This window comes from Lissotriton helveticus, chromosome 5_1 (assembly GCF_964261635.1).
Source record: "Lissotriton helveticus chromosome 5_1, aLisHel1.1, whole genome shotgun sequence".
Taxonomy (NCBI): Eukaryota; Metazoa; Chordata; class Amphibia; order Caudata; family Salamandridae; genus Lissotriton; species Lissotriton helveticus.
Genome location: NC_136065.1, coordinates 395,550,310 through 395,568,556, shown reverse-complemented (window position 1 = coordinate 395,568,556; position 18,247 = coordinate 395,550,310). Strand labels below are relative to the sequence as shown.

Here is an 18,247-nt window from a genome sequence, read left to right as displayed (position 1 = left end):
ATGGTTTTAAGCATATTTGTCAGTCTTCATTGTGAAGCATAATGTGTTTCACATTCTGAGATCTTATTTGATATTGAACGTATATGCTGCCCAGGTCCATTTGCGGAGCAACAAAATCCTTCGAGAATTAACACCGCTCCCTCTTGGTCAATTTCGCTTTACATTGAAAACTCTGAAAAACATCAACATTCTACCCTGTTTGAGAGAGCCTAAAGAATGCAACAGTGCTATGAGAGCAGCAGCACCCGGGTCTAGCTGAAACGGGATCGACGCCCAACAAACAGAACGCCTGACGGAGAAGTGCAGTCATCCCACCCAACACTCTTGTCACGGAATTTTCTTCTGGGCGTCATTCTCTAAAAGCAAACAATATCAACTACAAGCGCAAATTTGACGAGGGTTCCGACTTTTCATTTCCATAGGTGAATCCATTTTGACGGACGGTCTCGTCCTCCAGTAAAGAATGGCATCAGACCTACGTCAGGCTCCGTTGAACTGTCAGAGAAATTCCAGAAGAGCCTAGAGAGTGGGCGGTGCTGCAGATCCCGGAATGACCTTAAGAAGATCACCCTTTCACTTGCACGGTTTTCTGACATGATGAAAGAAAGAGAAAAAAGTCGGCAACTGGCAGGCCTATTAAAACTAGGCAGATGACTAATGTACTATTCTTACGATAGCCTTGTAATATTTTTGGAAAAGTAGAAAAGTCCAGAAGATGTTATAAATCGGGGTAGAGATGTAGCTTGGTTTTGCCGTTTGGTGCTTCCCGGTGGATTCTGCGAGAAAAGGAAAACAAGTGCGTGCGCCTCGCGCAAGTAGCGGGTGGGGTGGATGGGGGTGAGAGCAGGCAGCGTTTCCCTTGCAGGAGCGAGCACGATAATTGCTACCAGATGGTGCCGCTCGCTCCCGCAAGGGAATCACCAAACATGCACGCGTTGCCATTCAAAACAATGCAACACGTGCACGTTTTTGCCTCAAAAAGGGAATCTATGGCTAAAGGTCTCTTTACTATGTCGCGCATGCGGGCTGCTTAGGCTAGGCCTAAAAAAGGCATCTTTAGTTGATCCCCGTAATTACAGGCCCATCAGTGTAATCGACTGTATCCACATTTCTTTTAGTAGTTTACTCCTTGCTCGAGTGCAACTATGGATGGATGAAAAAGAAATACTATCTCCCTGCCAGACAGGATTCATGGAGGGTGTCAGTACAGTGGACCAGGTCTTCCAGTTCCAATTAATTTTCTGGAAGACGATGGTCCTAAATAAAGGCAACCTATACATTTCATTCATCGACCTATTGCTGGCGTTTGATTTAGTACCTCGTATGAGACCATGGCAGGATTTGGCTGATTTGGGTGTATCTGCTGACTTTATTAATCAGATTACACAGCAATAATTTTGCACAAGTCCGCTGTGGATCCTCGGGCGAACTGACAGACGCCTTTCCTGTGGATCGGGAGGTAAGACAGGTTTGTGTATTTGCCCCCACCCTCTTCCCTTTTTGTAAACAATTTGTTTTCTTTCTTGATATTTGTGATGGTGCTGTGCCATGGTTGGTTAATACTAAGATTCCAATATTGATGTTTGCGAACGATACCCTCCTCATATCAAAACCACTGATGGGGCTACAGAAACTCTGTGGTTTTGAGAGAGTCTGTTCCAGAGTGATCTTGAGATAAACATAGATAAAAGGAAATGTATTAATTTAATTCCCAGCCATTCTACCCCAGTTAATCCCAAGCTAAATGGTATTAGTGTTTTTGACTACGTGGGGCTGACCCTTACTGAAGATTTTGATGGGAGATGTCATATTGAAAAGAGAAGGCTTATATTAACCCAACACAGTGGGGTGTTGATAACTGCACAAAACAACTCACATTTCCATCCAGTCTCTCCAGCAATCCAAATTTATAAAATGCAGGCACTAGGAGCTTTGGGGGCATAAGGATGTTTATGCTTTTCTAGTTAGTGAGAACTGCTTCCTATGTCAGCTATTGGGTCTACCTAATAGTACACCACTTATGCTTGACCTGCGAGTAAGGCCTATCACTGAGGAGGTGGGGATCAGGTCCTTACTTTTTTGGAGGTGGATCTGGCACTCGCAAGAACTGTACTCCTATCGAACTGGCCTCAAAGAAGTGTTGGGGATCCCAGGGTCGGGAAACATACCTTGGATAAAATACATTAAAGATACTTTGACCATGGTAGGGTGTATGGATCGGTAAACAGAACCAGAGGTTGTAATGCAGTTCAGATACAGCACCCTACCCGTAAGCTCTTTTACTGTCAAATGGGCAAGAAGCGAGCCCTACATGATGCACCTGCCCTAGTTGTTGGACAGATAGGGAGTCAGAAGTGAATATTCTGTGTTTCTGGCCATCTTATGTTAAAAACAAGAAAAAGTTTATTATTCCAGGTTGCCTGCTTTTTGGTTTTTGGGATTATCAAATTGCTTTTCGCATTTTAAAAACTGAGGCTAGGCAAAGTCTTTATTTTTTTTGGTGTATCCCGCTTTTTATTGCAATATGGAGGATTAGGCAAAAGATGTGCCTTTAAATGTTTGCTTATTTTAAATAGTGTATTTTAGTGCCTATAATCCGTTTTATCTTGTCATATGTTTACTGTATTTATTTGCTACTTAAAATTTTATGGGATTTAATTCATGTCATATATTATTTGTTTTACTTTTATGGCAAATAGCCAAAGTAAAGTAATTGTATGGATTTGTTTATTGTAATTGAAAGGCACTTGATGTTTCCACTTAAATGATTCACCCAATATAGACAAACCTCACTAAAGGTCTATCTACTAAAAAAGTGAGTGGTCTTTCACTTCGCCATCATTTGCAACAGCTTGCTATAGAAAATATTTTAAAAATGTTTCAAGTATCCATGTTTTATAGAAGAGAAAATTATTTATTTATTTAGAGTTTTTTATAGCACAAACAAGACCCTTTTGGGGAACAAAGCGCGTTACAGGAGTAACCAAGGAGGTATGGTACAAAACAATAGGCAGTATAAAAAAACATAGTTGAAGCCATGAAGATAATATTAGCAAAAGGAGAGATCTGAACACTTACTGGCACATGCATCAAAAATGCCATATGCGATTCCTTATTAGCGTAAAATAAGGATTCGCTAATAAGGAATAGCAAAAGGCTATGCATATAGAAATTGGTTAAAAAAATAGAGATTTCTAAACCTTCCTTAATTGCGACTTGCAAATTGTGACTCGCAATTAAGGAATACCTCCCCATTCATTCCTAGGAATGAATGGGAAGACATTCTCGATTTGCGATTCTCAATTAGAGAATCTCAAATAAAGAATGCAATTTCAAGGGTGCCAGGGTGTCAAAGGGACACCCTGTTGCACCCCTGAAATCTGCATATGAGTACATCTTGCACACACACATGCCCCAAGGGCGTGTGTGTGTAAAATGGAACTTTGAAAAATGCACTTTAGTGCATTTTTCAAAGTTTTTGCATATTACCATGAAGTTCAACTTCATGGTAATATGCATCCCCTATTAGCGAAATCGCTAGTTTTTTTACTTGCATTGCAGTTAAGGAATCTCAATTTGCGATTCCTTAAATGCAATGGCAATTTAAGTAATCGCAATTTAGAGATTACTTGAATTGCGATTTTTGCATTTGGGATGATGCATCCCAAATTCAAAAATACCGGTCGCAAAGGGGCAGATTCTGAGAATCTGCCCGTTTGCAACGGGTTTTTGCTTTGACGCATGTGGGCCATAGTCCATTATAACTACTGGCATGAGGATAGTTTGATAGGTGTCAGAATGGTGTGTAGAACGGTGTGTAGATGGCTGGTATATGCCGGAACATATTGGGGATCTCGGGGATATGGGCGAAGGCATGACAAGATGCAACGACAAACAAGCAGGAAAGAGTCGCTCATGAGCAAGGGGAGGAATGTCCTTAGTGTGAAAGGAATTTGTTGGGTAGTTGAATTTTGACTTCTTTTCTGAAGAAGGATGTAGATGTAAGTAAGTACCATTCTTTCATTTGTTATCATTAAACCTGTGCCTAACAACATACACAGTACAGCAATGGGACAACAAGGCAGATTTGCTGATGTAATTTGTAAAGGTGTTGTGTTATTTAAACATCCCTGTGCCACAAAAAGTGGAAAAGTGCTGAAATACATTCAGAATTGAATAAACTCAGTATGATAGAAGTGTGATGCTTTTGTTGTACAGGCATGATTAATTACAGATGGGATTCAACATTAACTCAAATGTTGCTACTACAGATTTGGTTATAAAAAGTTCCAAAAGGGGGGGCGTGGCTAGCAGCCGAGCATGGCGGCAGCCTAGAAGACTAGCTCCGAGAGAGAAGCGGCCTCTCCTGATATCCGTACACTGATCCGTGGCCAGATTCAATCTCTGAAGGAGGGATCAGAGGCCTAGGACCGGGCAGTACTGGCGGCAGGAACTCCGTTATAAATCCGAGACCGGACTGCAGAGCTACAGCCAAGTGTTCCAGCGGCCGAGAGCTGACGGGAGACCAGGGACTCCAGTGGCCGAAGAAGCCGGCCGGAAGTGCCCCCAGGATGACGAGGAAGAGCCGGAAGTGCCCAGAGACCGGAGATAACGGCGGTCAACGAGATAGCGGTACCTGTGCACCAGCGCGCATGATTGAGGCGGGACGGAGGGATGACACGGCAGGCGGCGAATCACTAGCGGAGTCCTACCGCCGGAATATCGAGTGCCGCTTGTGAGGGGGGCTGAATGTAACCGGAGACTGTGAAGGCGTCGTACGGCCATAAACGGGATCCCCCTCCATCCCTCCCCCCTGGAACTGTTTGAGTGGCGGACGGAGTCTCACGGCTGCCGCGGGTCGGAAAACGGGCGCAAACTTGGGGGCAGTGGTGACCAGCATGCAGTACAGGGGGTCCTTCCCACTAGCCTGGTCAGCAATAGCGTGGACCTTGGAGGCTAGTGCAATCGGTGGCACAGCGGAGCGCACAGCGCCGGCAACTGAACGGGACTGCCACAACGTCGAGATACACCACTACCCTGAGAAGTCAGCGGAGCGCCATTCACTACGGTTACGAGACGCAATCCTGATAAAGGCAATACCGACTGGGGTCAACAGTGAGAGAGCCTCTGCCCTCGGCCATACCAATCAGGGAGGGGGCGTTACCGCATAGCAATTGGTGCCAAGCCAGAAGGAACAGTCACCTGAGCATAAACACCTATCCTGAGGTGTCATAAGAGACTTGAATGTGACACGTGCAACGCCAGCATCGACCAAGGCACGGCCTGTGGGAACGCAGGATTGTGCCGCATGAGCCTGAGTGACGACTAATTCAGAAGCACAACTACCCCCCCCCCCCCCCCCCCCCCCCCCTCTGTGTCATCCCTCGAGGAAACCACACCGGTACTTGTGAGTGGCACGGTAATAACAGACACCATGGCAGGTAGAGGCTCCAAAAGTGGCACAACACATACACGTATCGAACGATACACCTGCGACAAGAGTGCCTCTCCCCCAACAGACGGAAGATCAAGTGCTACGAAGACGACAGATGGAGCAGGGGTGAAAAAAGCGACATTAGACGATGTGATGCGGGCGCTAACGCAGGTACAAACCACAGTGGGCTCAATCTCTACCGAAATAACTCTCATCAGAGCAGATCTTCACAAAATGTCTGAGAAGGTGGGATCGCTGGAACTGGTCACTAAATCGTTGGTGGAGGATGTGTCAGAACTACAGACGGCGATGGAGAGATTAGCGACGGAAAATAAAGTACTGAAAGAGAAGCTGGACGACCAAGAAGGGCGCTCTAGGAGGAACAACATAAGAATCCTTGGGGTTCCGGAATCTGAAGGTACCAGAGCAACTGATCTCTTCGTAGAAGACTTAATCAGAACGAAACTCCAGCCTAAAGGTCTGTCGACCTTCTTCTCGGTTGAAAGGGCGCATAGGGTGCCGGGAGGACGGACAAAGACAGGAGCAGCTCCCAGGCCCATTCTGGTGAGGCTATTCAACTTCCGAGACAGGGATGCCATCCTGCAGGCGGCAAGGGTATCCCCTCGAGTGAAGATCCAGAACTCCACTCTGGCCTTCTTCCCAGACTATACAGCGGAAGTGGCCCGCCGACGGAGGACGTTTTTGGATGTCAAAAAAGAACTAAGGGCGAGAGAGATCCCGTACTCTATGTTGTTCCCAGCTAAACTACGGGTGGTAGCGGACAACAGGACATGGTTTTTCGATAATCCGGATGCAGCCCAGGACTGGCTAGAGGGCTGGAGACCGGCTTCTCAGCCCCGCCGCTCTGGCAGGAGCACGAAAGGTCAACGTACAGAAGAACGCACGGACATACAGGAGTCAGGACCAGGCGAGGCGCTCACCGGCGAGAGACAGTGTTAACAGGGACATAGAGACGGAGGAATAGCAGTCCGGAGGATTTGAAACATTTATCAGTTCTGGAACTGCCGCATAGACTGCCATGAACACTGGGCTGAGGACCTCCGAGGAGAGTGAGAGGGGTCGCTGACTCCGTAGTGTTCTTCACCCCCAACGAGCAAGTAACTTGTGTTTCTATGTGGGATGGGTTAGGCACTCTGCTAAGTTGGGGTGGCGGGCAGTTTGAAGTCCGTGTAGCAGGGGGGCAGGGAGGGGGGGACTTCAGGGGGTACGGGGATGGGAGTGTTTAATTGTTTGACTTGTTTGACTCTTAATGATTGGGTAAGTTACACAGATACCGATGTACTGGTGGGTACACGCCGGGCACGATGGCGCCAATCCAAGTGCAGGCATGCCCGTCCCTACAAGCAAGAAATAGCGACCACACAGATGGGTATAGGCCGGACACAACGACGCCAACACGTACTGCGAACATGTTCACCTTTACAGGCAAACCATGGCACAGGATACACAGACTGATACCCTGGAGGGGGATCTTCACTCGGGGATGGTAACTCCACTGCGGTTGATGTCCTGGAACGTGCAGGGACTGGGAGACAAGATAAAGAGGGGGTTGGTCTTGCAGAGTATCAGAAGAATAAATCATGATCTGATCCTTCTTCAGGAAACACACCTAGTGGGCACGGCCAGCAGGGCACTGGATAGGCGAGGTTACCGCATGATAATACATTCAGACTTTACATCGGGATCCCGTGGGACGGGCATTTTAATGAAGAAAGCATCCCGGTTTATACTACAGACCACCAAAACTGATGATCACGGCCGCTTTGCAGCAGCTTGTGGACAATGGGAAGGAAAATCACTTAACATAGTGTCCGTGTACATACCTCCGGCGCTACACGCGACTGCCCTTCCTGACTTGGGGAAATTCCTGTTGGACCTCCCGGAGGGAGACCTTGTAGTGGGGGGAGACTTTAATGCAGTGGCTCATAATATACAGGATAGATTTCCGGTCCGGACGCACACTCCTGGACCGTCCCGCTTCGGTGAATTCATGGAGGCACAGGGACTAATAGACATATGGCGACGTCTTAACCCTGAAGGCCAACAATACACCTACTACTCCTTGACCCATAACAGCCTCTCCCGTATTGACTACTTCCTTACACTAGGAGAGGGCCACCTCACAATAAATGACATGAAGATACGGCCCAGGGGTATCTCGGACCCTTCCCCTCTGACGATGAGCTTGTCGTGCTCTGTAAGAGCCCGCAAACGAGTCTACCCAATTCACCCAGGGTATCTTAAGGTACCACACATCCACAAGGAATTGAAAAAGACGACCCGATATTACTTTACAGAAAATGCAGACTCTGTACCATCCCCCACGACCCTATGGGAGGCCTATAAAACGGTATTGAGAGGACAGGCGATTACGACAATAGCGGGACACAGGCGCATGCAGAAGAGGGAACTGCTGGACTTAGAGCTACAACTAGAAACAGCTAATGCGGCCCATATGGCGAGCCCAACGGACGGTACACTTCACACGCTACGCCTCCACCAGAAACTACATGAGGACCACCTTAGAAGACGGACAGTTGAGAACATAGAGGCGACAGCGCACAGGGTGTACGATATAGGGGACAAAGCCAGTAAATTACTGGCCTGGCTAGATAAAAAAAAGGAAGGCTGCAGAAACATATTACAGTTAAGGGACTCGGAGGGAATGCTGCACTCACGCCCCTCGAAAATAATAGAAGTCTTGGCAGACCACTTCCAAGAGGTATATACCCCGGAGGTGGAAGTCACGGCGGAAGCAGCAATGATAGCGCTCCAAACGGTGCAAACCACGACCCTGTCACAGGAGGCCGTGGACGAGTTAGAGGCGGACCAATCGGTAGAAGAGATACAGACGGCGATCAATGCGCTTCACACAGGTAAGGCGCTGGGCCCCAACGGGGTCCCCGATAGAATGGTATCAGACAATGACAGACGTACTGAGCAAACCCTTGCTGGCCATGTTAGTGGAGAGTTAAATTAAGGGAACCTTGCCCCTGGATCAACGGATGGCGACCATTGTGGCCATTCCGAAACCGGGTAAATTACCCACCGAGTGTGCAGCATACCGTCCGATTTCTCTTCTTAATGCTGAGGCAAAAATTTTGGTAAAAACACTGGCTATCAGATTGATGCCCCACCTCTCCCACCTGATTCATCCAGATCAATCGGGCTTCATGCCGCATAGGAGCACGGCACTGAACCTTCGACGTGTGCACGGAGCACTGGCACAAGCCCCCTTGTTGACAGGACAGGCGGCCATTCTATCATTAGATGCCAGAATGGCGTTCGACATGGTGGAATGGCAGTATCTTTTCGCGGTGTTAGATCATATGGGCTTCGGACCTAAGTTTATTTCCTGGATAAGACTTCTTATACACGAATCCTGTTGCACATGTAACTGCAAATGGCCACATCTCCCGAGAGTTCCCACTAGCTAGGGGGACGCGACCAGGCTGCCCGCTCTCCCCCCTACTGTTCGCCTTGGTCCTAGAACCGCTAGCCACTGTCATTAGGACTACCCCGTTATTGAGAGGAGTGCACTGGGGAAGCAATTGGGAAGATAGTTTCCCTCTATGCTGATGACATGCTAATCTATCTGTCTGACCCGGAGACTGGCATCCCGGTGTTGTTGGCACTATGTGATACACACAGAATAAACTCGGGCTATACGATCAACTGGACAAAATCTGTCATTTATGTACTGAAGGGTCCTGCTCCGAACCTTCCTAGCGACTGCCCCTTGACTATAGCAGACACCTCGTTTAAATATCTGGGAATCTATGTCACTCGAGACGCTGCGGTGTTCTACAAGCAGAACTTGCTACCACCACTCACTCGTTTAAAAGCAGATGTGAGACATTGGACAGCCCTCCCCCTGACGCTGCTGGGGCGAGCGGCACTGTTTAAAATGATGGCGCTACCACGTCTCGTTTATGTATTAGAAAACGCTCCAATTTTGGTACCACCCTCTTACTTCCAGAAGGTGTCGGCGGTGGTGACGGGTCTGTTATGAGAAGAGCGCCCAGCCAGGGTAGCACATATAAAACTCAATCGAGGTTGGTACGATGGCGGGATAGCCCTGCCGAATATACAACTGTATTATTGGGCGTCGCAACTCAAGGTGATGAACCAGTGGATCCACGCCCCCACAAGATGACCCGGCGTATCTAGCAGACAGAGCGCAACTAGGTACGCACAGCCTGTTGGCCCCGTTATACAACCAGGGTCTCACGGCGAAGCTCATAGGCCCAACCAAACACACTGCAATGCTATGGCACAGGGCGCAGACAAGACTCAAATGGAGAGGTGTTATAACAAAACTCACACCTTTATGGGACACTAAACTGCTAGGATGTTTAAGATTTAGCAAGGGATTTACCCAATGGGATAACATAGGAATCTCCACGGTGGGAGACTTATGGACTAGCAATGGAATGGTCCCTTTCTCACACCTGCAACAGCAGTATGAGCTGGGCCCCGACGAAACCTACAGATATATACAAATAAGACATGCACTGATGGCAGCTATCGAGCCAGGGTCGACGATCCCAGAATCTTCACCGTTGGAAGACCGTCTGCTCACTGACTTTATGCAATCGGGCGCTACGTCCCTCACATACCGCAAACTACTGAATAACCTTCCGGACCCTCTGGTTAGACTAAAGGAGAAATGGGAGGATGAGCTAGGTGCTATGGATGAGGCAGATTGGAACGCCGCACTGGCATCCCCGAGGGAAGCAGGCGTTTCGGCCTGATTTCGATTGGTACAGTTTAAGATATTGCACAGGGTTTACTACACCAGAACTACCCTGCACAAAATACACAGGGCGGAGCACCCAAACTGCCTACGAGGCTGTGGAGGAGAGGGGACATTACTACACACACTTTGGGATGGCCCACTTATTGCTGACTACTGGCGACAAATCATGCGCACCATTTCCCAAACTCTAGAGAAATCACTAACGCCAGACCCGCGTGTATGCCTGCTGAATGTGTGGGGACAGAATGATCTGACGCGTCAGGGGCAGCAATGGGTAACAGTAGGGGTCATGGTTGCCAAACGGGATATAGCGTAGAAATGGGGAGTGGCAGACACACCGACTCTACCACAGTGGTGCAGGGCTATGGACAGACTCATGGTGATTGAGCGAGCAGTGTACAAGATGAGAGCCAATCCCCGAGAATGGAATAGGATCTGGCAGCCCTGGAACAGTTATCGGGGGGACCTGTGCGAACCTCTTTGTGAAGAAGATATTGATAGTTCAGGGGATGAGGAGGAGATGGATGAATGATACACTTGGAGATCGTCGAAAAGGGTCGAGAAGGGGTCTGGGATACGAATGTGACTGGTTAACTGCAGGACCAAGGGACCAGAGGGGACAGGATAGGCGCCCGGGGACACCCACTAGCATAAGACAATGAATATATAATGATACCGGTATAAACAGATAACTAATCTTTAATGAGTCTAAAGTTGTGTTGTGATTTAATTAAAAGTAGGACGACTCAGATCATTTACAAATCATCGAAATGCCTTACTTAAATTGTCGACAAATTGCTGCCGGACCGGAAGGTTGTCGGCTAAAGAGCTGTGTAACAACGTAGATATACTAACATGTGTGGGACGGCTGGCCTCCGGGATGTAAAATGATTGCAATATACATTTGGCAACTACTAATAAAGTCTTACAAAAAAAAAAAAAAGTTCCAAAAGAGGACTGTCCAAGCGGAGCAAGTTTAGGTCTTGCTCAGAGATCAAATAAATCATGTTCTAAAGTTTCTCCATGTGTATTTAATCCTTACAGCATTTGACCATGTGGAAGGATTGTGATTTTTTAATTTTTTTTTATTTATATATAAATGGCTCAAAAGGTATAGCGGAATGTAATTTTCACCTCATTGACCACTCCAAAGTTTAGATCGACTGATAACCTGCAGTTAAACCATTGCAGAAAAAACCTCTGGCCGATCCCACTACTCTATCTAGCCTTCGCCCAATCTCTCTACTTCCAGTTCTAAGCAAAATCATAGAAAAATCGGTAAATGATAAACTAGCGGTTGATCTGGAAAAAGCTAACATCTTACATCCAGAGCAGTCAGGTTTCCACCAAAGACACTCTACCGAGCCTGCTCTCTTGGAGGTCTCAGATACTTTAAAGTTAGCGCTGGATTCGGGAAAAAATGAAGTCCAGATTTCTAAACCGATCAGCTGCATGTGATACCATCTCTCATGATATCCTGCTGCACAGTATCAAGGATTGTGTCATCTCCCATCTGGCACTGTCGTGGATTAGATCCTTCTTCTTGGATCGCAGACAAATGGTAATGTTATGTCTTTTCTATCCCCCGAAAAGACTGCGGTTTGCTCAGCCCCTCATTATTTAACATCTACATGGCGCCCTTGATCTCCTTGATCACCTCCTTTGGCACTGAAGCCACATCTTAAGCCTACGACACCCAGTTGATCTTGTCGTTGGATAAAAACACTATTGGCTCTGATGTCAATTTTAAAACCCTGCTTAACCAAATTTATCAAATCACCTTAAGTTTAATACCGACAAAATTGAGTGTACTTCTCAGGAAGTCCAATTCTTTTGAATCTAGCTCTATGGTGGCCCAACTCTACAACCTGAGTCCAGGACTTAAACTTGTACAGTTAAAGAAAAACATTACTAAGGAGTCATCTGAACTTATTCCAGAGCAGATGACCTGCAAAAAATGACAAATCAGTCTATAATCCGACTTCAAGAAGCAGAGAAATTAATTGAGCTTCAAGTTTAGCAAGGAGTTGTCTAGCATAATGTGCTGGAAAATCAGTTATTACTAACAAGAACAAACTGGAACTTCTCTGTTTAAACAGAGAAGTGAACAGACTAAAGTTGAAAAGCAGCCTAAAGAAAAACTTTGAAACCTAACTCAGCCAAATATCTCTGGAGCCTATCACATTTGTGACACATTTATACAATGACCTGCACACGTCTGTCTCTGCGTGCTGCATTGAACACAAATGCAGATGCAAGCACTACTGGGAAACCATTGAGGTTAAGGCCTTGAGGACTTAATCAATTACTAATGTACTTGCTGACCTGCTGGTGCTGGAGGAAGGACATGTGGTTGTTTTATCGCAGCCCTGCCTCATATTAAAGCTGCTGGCAATATGATCAGATGTTTCAGATGCAGCTATCTGTGTCAATGGAATATGGGAAAAATGAAGGGGTGTGGTCACCTGGTAATTATCACAGCAGATGACCACACTCCACATGAGCAAATAAATACTTTATTTTAATTCCTGGTTTGTATTTGATTAATCTCAGTAGTAGCAGAAATAAAATGATGGATTACTGTTTAGTGAACACAAGTTCCAAGTGTCTGGAATTAATTCCAGAATTCTACCACTCACTTTTTGTTGGTCTTAGCTGTAAAAGGTGCTATTATTTTCACAGTGATAATTTATGATTTTTGTAAAAGATCTGGGTATTGGCATGCTTCACCAAGCGCACATGTTGCATAAAACACGCTGATAATCTTTTTTTAAATACAGCTGGAAAGTAATTTTCTGTTTAATTTTGTTTGTAGGATGCCCAGGAATTTTCAAAACTGTTTATGTCTCTGTTGGAGGATACACTTTCCAAACAGACAAATCCAAATGTCCGAGAGATTATTCAGAAGCAGTTCTGTGGACAGTATGCTTATGTGACAGTGTAAGTATGAGAAGGGCTTTGCTTTTTCCCCACCCTTTGATAGGTAGTCTTTATTACTTGTTGTACACCAGCAGGCTTCATTTTTCAGTCTTTAGCGTTACATTTCCATATGGAGTAGCATTCAGCACTGCTGTTTTCTCAAGGTTGTTAGAAGTCCTAGTCTGTCTAGGAAAAAGCAGAAAAGAGTGTAGGTTTCAGGTGATTGAGATATGTTTTTATAACAACTTTGTAAAGATTTCATGCGGTACCGATTAGAATAATATACAATAACAAATTATTTTCAAATTTGCATCATGTTTTTACTGTGTTCGCGATTTGCCTTTTCTCTTTCTCATCTTCCATTAAAACTCACTAATGCCTGATCCTCATAACTCCATCGACTGGAGATGCTGCCAGTGTATTCTTTCATTTCTTCTTTTTCCTTCTGTTATGTTCCTTCTAGTTGAAATGCAAGGAGTTCTAAATCACTTAAAGCAACTCCATTCATGTAATAATATATCATTCTGTGTAATGTTGGTTATTACGATTTGATCCTTTAATACCAATTTGTAGCATTGGTACAGACCGCAGGCATTATTCTAGGCACCCTTTCAAAATATATATTTCTGGAAACGTTATAATTCGATGTGTATGTTCTTTAACAGTATTCTGTTATATATATATATATATATATATATATATATATATATATATATATATATATATTAGTTATTAGAGAGTTGTTGAGTATTTAGTTTTGAAAAGTGGTTTCTGTAGGTTAATATAGAACTGAAGCACGATGGGCTTGACCTAGACGAGGATCTTTGTAATGCTTTATACGTATGATTTAGTGTGCTGAAGGACTTCTCATTTTTTGTTGATTTAGGTGGTCAGTTGCCCATTGCTCGTCTAATGCAGGTCCACTGTACCACATTTGAAGAGAAATGCATATCAGATCTAAAACAGCACTTTTATGGTTTTCAATCTGTTTTGTGCTTTTGTTCAATAAAATGTCCCCTTTCCGTTTCTGTCAGTACCATCTATTAGTAAAATGGTTGATGGTGCACAAATCTACTACTACTTATTTTCCCATGATGATTGGTTTTGACACATTTTAGCACTAGTAAACACTATTCAAAATGTCTCATTCAGGGGGCTAGCAGAGCTGTTGGTTGCATTGCAATAAACAAGGAGGCTAATGTACCCAATCCAACAACTTTACTGCGATTAAAACACCCTCATATTTATACTCTTGGGCTGCAATACAGAAATTATTTAGAAAATATCAGATTTTCTTTCATAATGTTTTCAGGTTTAATGACTGATATTTAGGTCTGTAGGGCTAACTGCTTTCCCTTTTTAGGGTTGAGCATGTGCTAGTGCATGTGAGACACGATTGTTTACAAAAAGAATTGGCAAAGCCAATGGGTATTGCCAATGGAGGAGCAATTGGCTTTGCCAATACGTTTTAGCCATGTTGTACCCCAGCGTGGCTGCTGTTCAGCATGGCTAAAGGTTAGTGTCATAGAGTAGAATGGCAAAGAGTAGAGTGGAGTAGCCTAGAGTGTCATGTATTGGAGTGGCATAGTGTGGAGCGGCGTAGAGTGGCATAGAGTGCAGTGGCTTCTGGTGAACTGTGTAGAGTGCATTGGCATTGAGTGTTGCAGAGTATAGTGGTGTAGAGTGCAGTGGCTTAGAGTGTATTGGCATTGAGTTCAACGTTGAAGAATGCAGTGGCGTAAATTAGAGTGTTCCATAGTAGAGTGCAGTGATGAAGAATCTGAAAGAAACACGTTAGTGATAGATTCATTACCTTAGAATATTCCCAGGCATCAGACTGGATCCGTAAAGTTTTCGTCAGCAGTACCCTTGCGCATCGTAAGGTGACGTTGTGCGGATCCGCGTCTGTCGCTGGCATCGTAGGCGCCGAGATGACGTTACGGAGACTACTTAGGCGCCACCCATGCGCGCTAACGTCAGTTCTTTCTTTTTCCATGCCAGCAAACCTAGATCCGGTTAGAGCACGTACCCTTGTCACTTTTTGACTAAACTTTTTGAGACTTTTTGTCTTCCATTTTTGAGTCCTTGACCCCTGGTGCCATTTAGGGATGCCTGGGTTTAAATCCTGCAGGGCCTGTCGCCGTACGATGTCTGTGACCGACCCCATGGCGTCTGTCTCTACTGTCTGGGGCGCGACCATGACTCCCGGTCATGTTCTGACTGTCTGGCAATGGCTCCAAAGGCCTTATGGGAGCGGTCCCGTAAGCTGCTGGAGGCCCGGCAGTCGTCTCCACGCCGCTCGAGGTCCAGGTGTCGATTGAGGAACCGCTCGCTGTGCCATCATCATCGCTCCTCGGGTCGAAGTCTTCACTCTCTGAATCGGGTAAGAGACATCATAAGAAGAAGTCGAAGAAGTGTTTCCGCTCTTTGACGTCCCCCCGTCAGTCTCCGGATGCGGATGAGGGGGCCAGGTCACCGCACCCGCGGCTCCCTTGGAGCCTGTGAGTCCCGCAGCCAACCCACCATAGCCGGGTCAGACTCCTGCCCCGGTGCAAGATTTTCTTGCAGCCATGGACCGCCTCTTCAGGCCTCGGGCTCCCGCCAGCGCGCCTTCGGGCTCTGCGGTTTCAGCTGAGGACCCTCCCTTGCCGCCGGCTCGGGCCCCGGCGTCACAGGGTCCTCCGCCGGCGCAGCCTGCGGCTCCAATCCCGGCACCACAGTGGGTTCAGTTCGTTCCACCTCCGCCCTTGCCCGGGTTCCTGGACAATTTTGCTCCTGGTTGGGACCCTAATTGGGAAACAGAGCTGGACCGGCGCCGACCGGGGCTCGACCATTTATATTCCCCTGTCCCTCCCCCACCACGCAGCCTGTTCCACGGGCATTGGAGGAAGGGGACGACTGGGAGAGGTCTGAGGACCCTCTCATACAGCAGTGCGGATCGGAACAGGAATGGACAGAAGAGCTTGAGGATGCCGGTGGCCATGACCTCTCCTCTGACCCTGGTTTTCTTTCTCCTCCTGCTGTGGCTATGGAGGAGGGCGCCACATACACTGTGGTGCTCCGTAGAGCAGCTGAGGCCCTTGACCTGCCTACAGTAACCCTCAAGACTAATCTCCTCACCAAAATACTCCCAGCCTGCGGCAAGCTCTATGGAGCCCCTGCTACCGTTCAATGAGGTATTAACTGATGTCTTGATGGGCACTTGGTCTAGACCAGCCACTGGGGTTCACGTGGATAAGAATGTGGCCTGGCGCCATCGCCCAGCCCCGGGTGACCCTGCTTTTTTGTCTACCCACCCAACCCCGGAGAGCCTGGTTATCCAGGCCTCCACTTCTCGGCGGATAACGAATCCAAGAAGCTGGAACATTTCGGCAAGAAACTGTTTTCATCTGCCAGCTTAGGGCTGCACGCGGTGAACACCGCATGCCTCTTGGGCCTCTATTCCCATGCTGTGTGGGACACGGTTGTGCAGGTGCTGCCTCAGTGTCTATAGGAGGTTCGGACAGTGCTTTCCCAAGCTGTTGCTGAGGGGAAGGATGCAGTAAAGTTCACCATCAGGTGTGGACTGGATACCGCAGACTCACTGGGTAGGGCGATTTCCACAACAGTGTCCCTCCGTCGCCACGCCTGGTTGCGGTCCACTGTTTGTTCAGGGGATGTTCAAAGTTCTCTTATGAACATGCCTTATGATGGTACTTGCCTGTTTGGCGATTAAGTGCGCTAGAGCGTTTTAAGGACTCCCGGGCTACGGCCAAGTCCTTAGGACACTCCACCACGCGCCCGGCCACCTCTGCTTTTCGTTCCTTTCGTGGCCACGGAAGGGGTGCCATGACACGTTCGTTCAGCCAGAAGCCTGCACAGAACCAACGTCAGCGCGGACGTGGTTCCCGCTGCAGCGGGACAGAGGGCCAGTGGGCCAGCGTGCGGGTCAGTCCACCTCCACTCATGCAGCATCCGCCTCAAAGCCTTCCTAGTCTGAGCTTTGGGGCGCACTCCCCGCCGGTGGGCGGCAGGATTCGCCATCCCCTTCTTCACTGGCATTCCGTTACCTCAGACAGGTGGGTGCTGCAAATCGTCTGAAGGGGCTACTCCCTCCCCTTCGAGACTGCCCCTCCAGCCATGCCACCGCATGTCCGGGGACCATTTTGCGTCACGGCCCTCTTGGCCAAGGGGGCCATCGAGCCTGTTCCTGGGCCAGATGTAGGGCTTGGTGGTTGTTCCCACTACTTTCTGGTCCCCATGAAGGAGAAAGGGGGCCTGCGCCCCATCTTGGACCTCAGGAAAGTCAGCCGCTTCCTCCGGAAGGAGAAGTTCAAGATGTTGACTCTGGCTAAGGTCGTAGCTGCCCTCGACCCTGGAGACTGGATGGTAGCACTGGACTTGCAGGACGCATATTTCCATATCCCTGTCCTGCCGGCCCACCGGTGTTACTTGCGGTTCACGGTAGGCCTTACCAGTGCCCCTCGGGTGTTCACAAAAGTGATGGCCGCAGCTCATCTGCACAGAACAGGGGTTCCAGTCTTCCCCTATCTCGACGACTGGTTGTTGAAGGCGGGCTCGCCCCAGGCAGTCGTCTCCCACCTGAAGACCACGGCCGACCAACTGTATTTGCTGGGCTTCTCCATCAACATGCGAAGTCGCACCTGAGTCCCTCTCAGAAGCCTCCCTTCATCGCAGCGGTTCTGGATTCAACGCAGTTTCGGGTTTATCCTCCCAAGCAGCGACTCTGGGATATTCAGGCTATGATTCCGATCTTTCAGCCTCTATTCTGAGTTTCAGTCAGGATGACCCTCCGGCACCTGGGCCTAATGGCCTCCTGCAGCCTGCTAGTGCAACGTGCAGATGGCATATGCGGGCTCTGCAGTGGGACCTGAAGTTCCAGTGGGCACAGCATCAGGGCAACCAGTCCGATCACGTCCAGATCTCGGAGGGCACTGCACGACAATTGCAGTGGTGGCGCACGAATTGCGATTGGGTCAATGGCAAATCCCTCTCCCTTCCCCAACCGGAGCACACAGTGGTGACGGATGCGTCCCTCCTGGGATAGGGCGGCCACATGGGAGGGGCGGAGATCAGAGGCCTCTGGTCTCCGGCTGAGTCCAGGCTCCATATCA

The 18,247-nt window shown here is 47.7% G+C and overlaps 1 protein-coding gene across 2 annotated transcripts in view; it reads left to right on the top strand.

The window, feature by feature from the left end:
- USP48 (ubiquitin specific peptidase 48) overlaps positions 1–18,247 on the top strand; it is a 725,601-nt gene that overhangs the window by 45,177 nt on the left and 662,177 nt on the right. For both annotated transcript variants that reach the window (XM_078642611.1, XM_078642612.1), the window contains exon 5: positions 13,030–13,154. In XM_078642611.1, the coding sequence (XP_078498737.1) occupies positions 13,030–13,154 (125 nt within the window). The remainder of the gene's footprint in view (positions 1–13,029; positions 13,155–18,247) is intronic.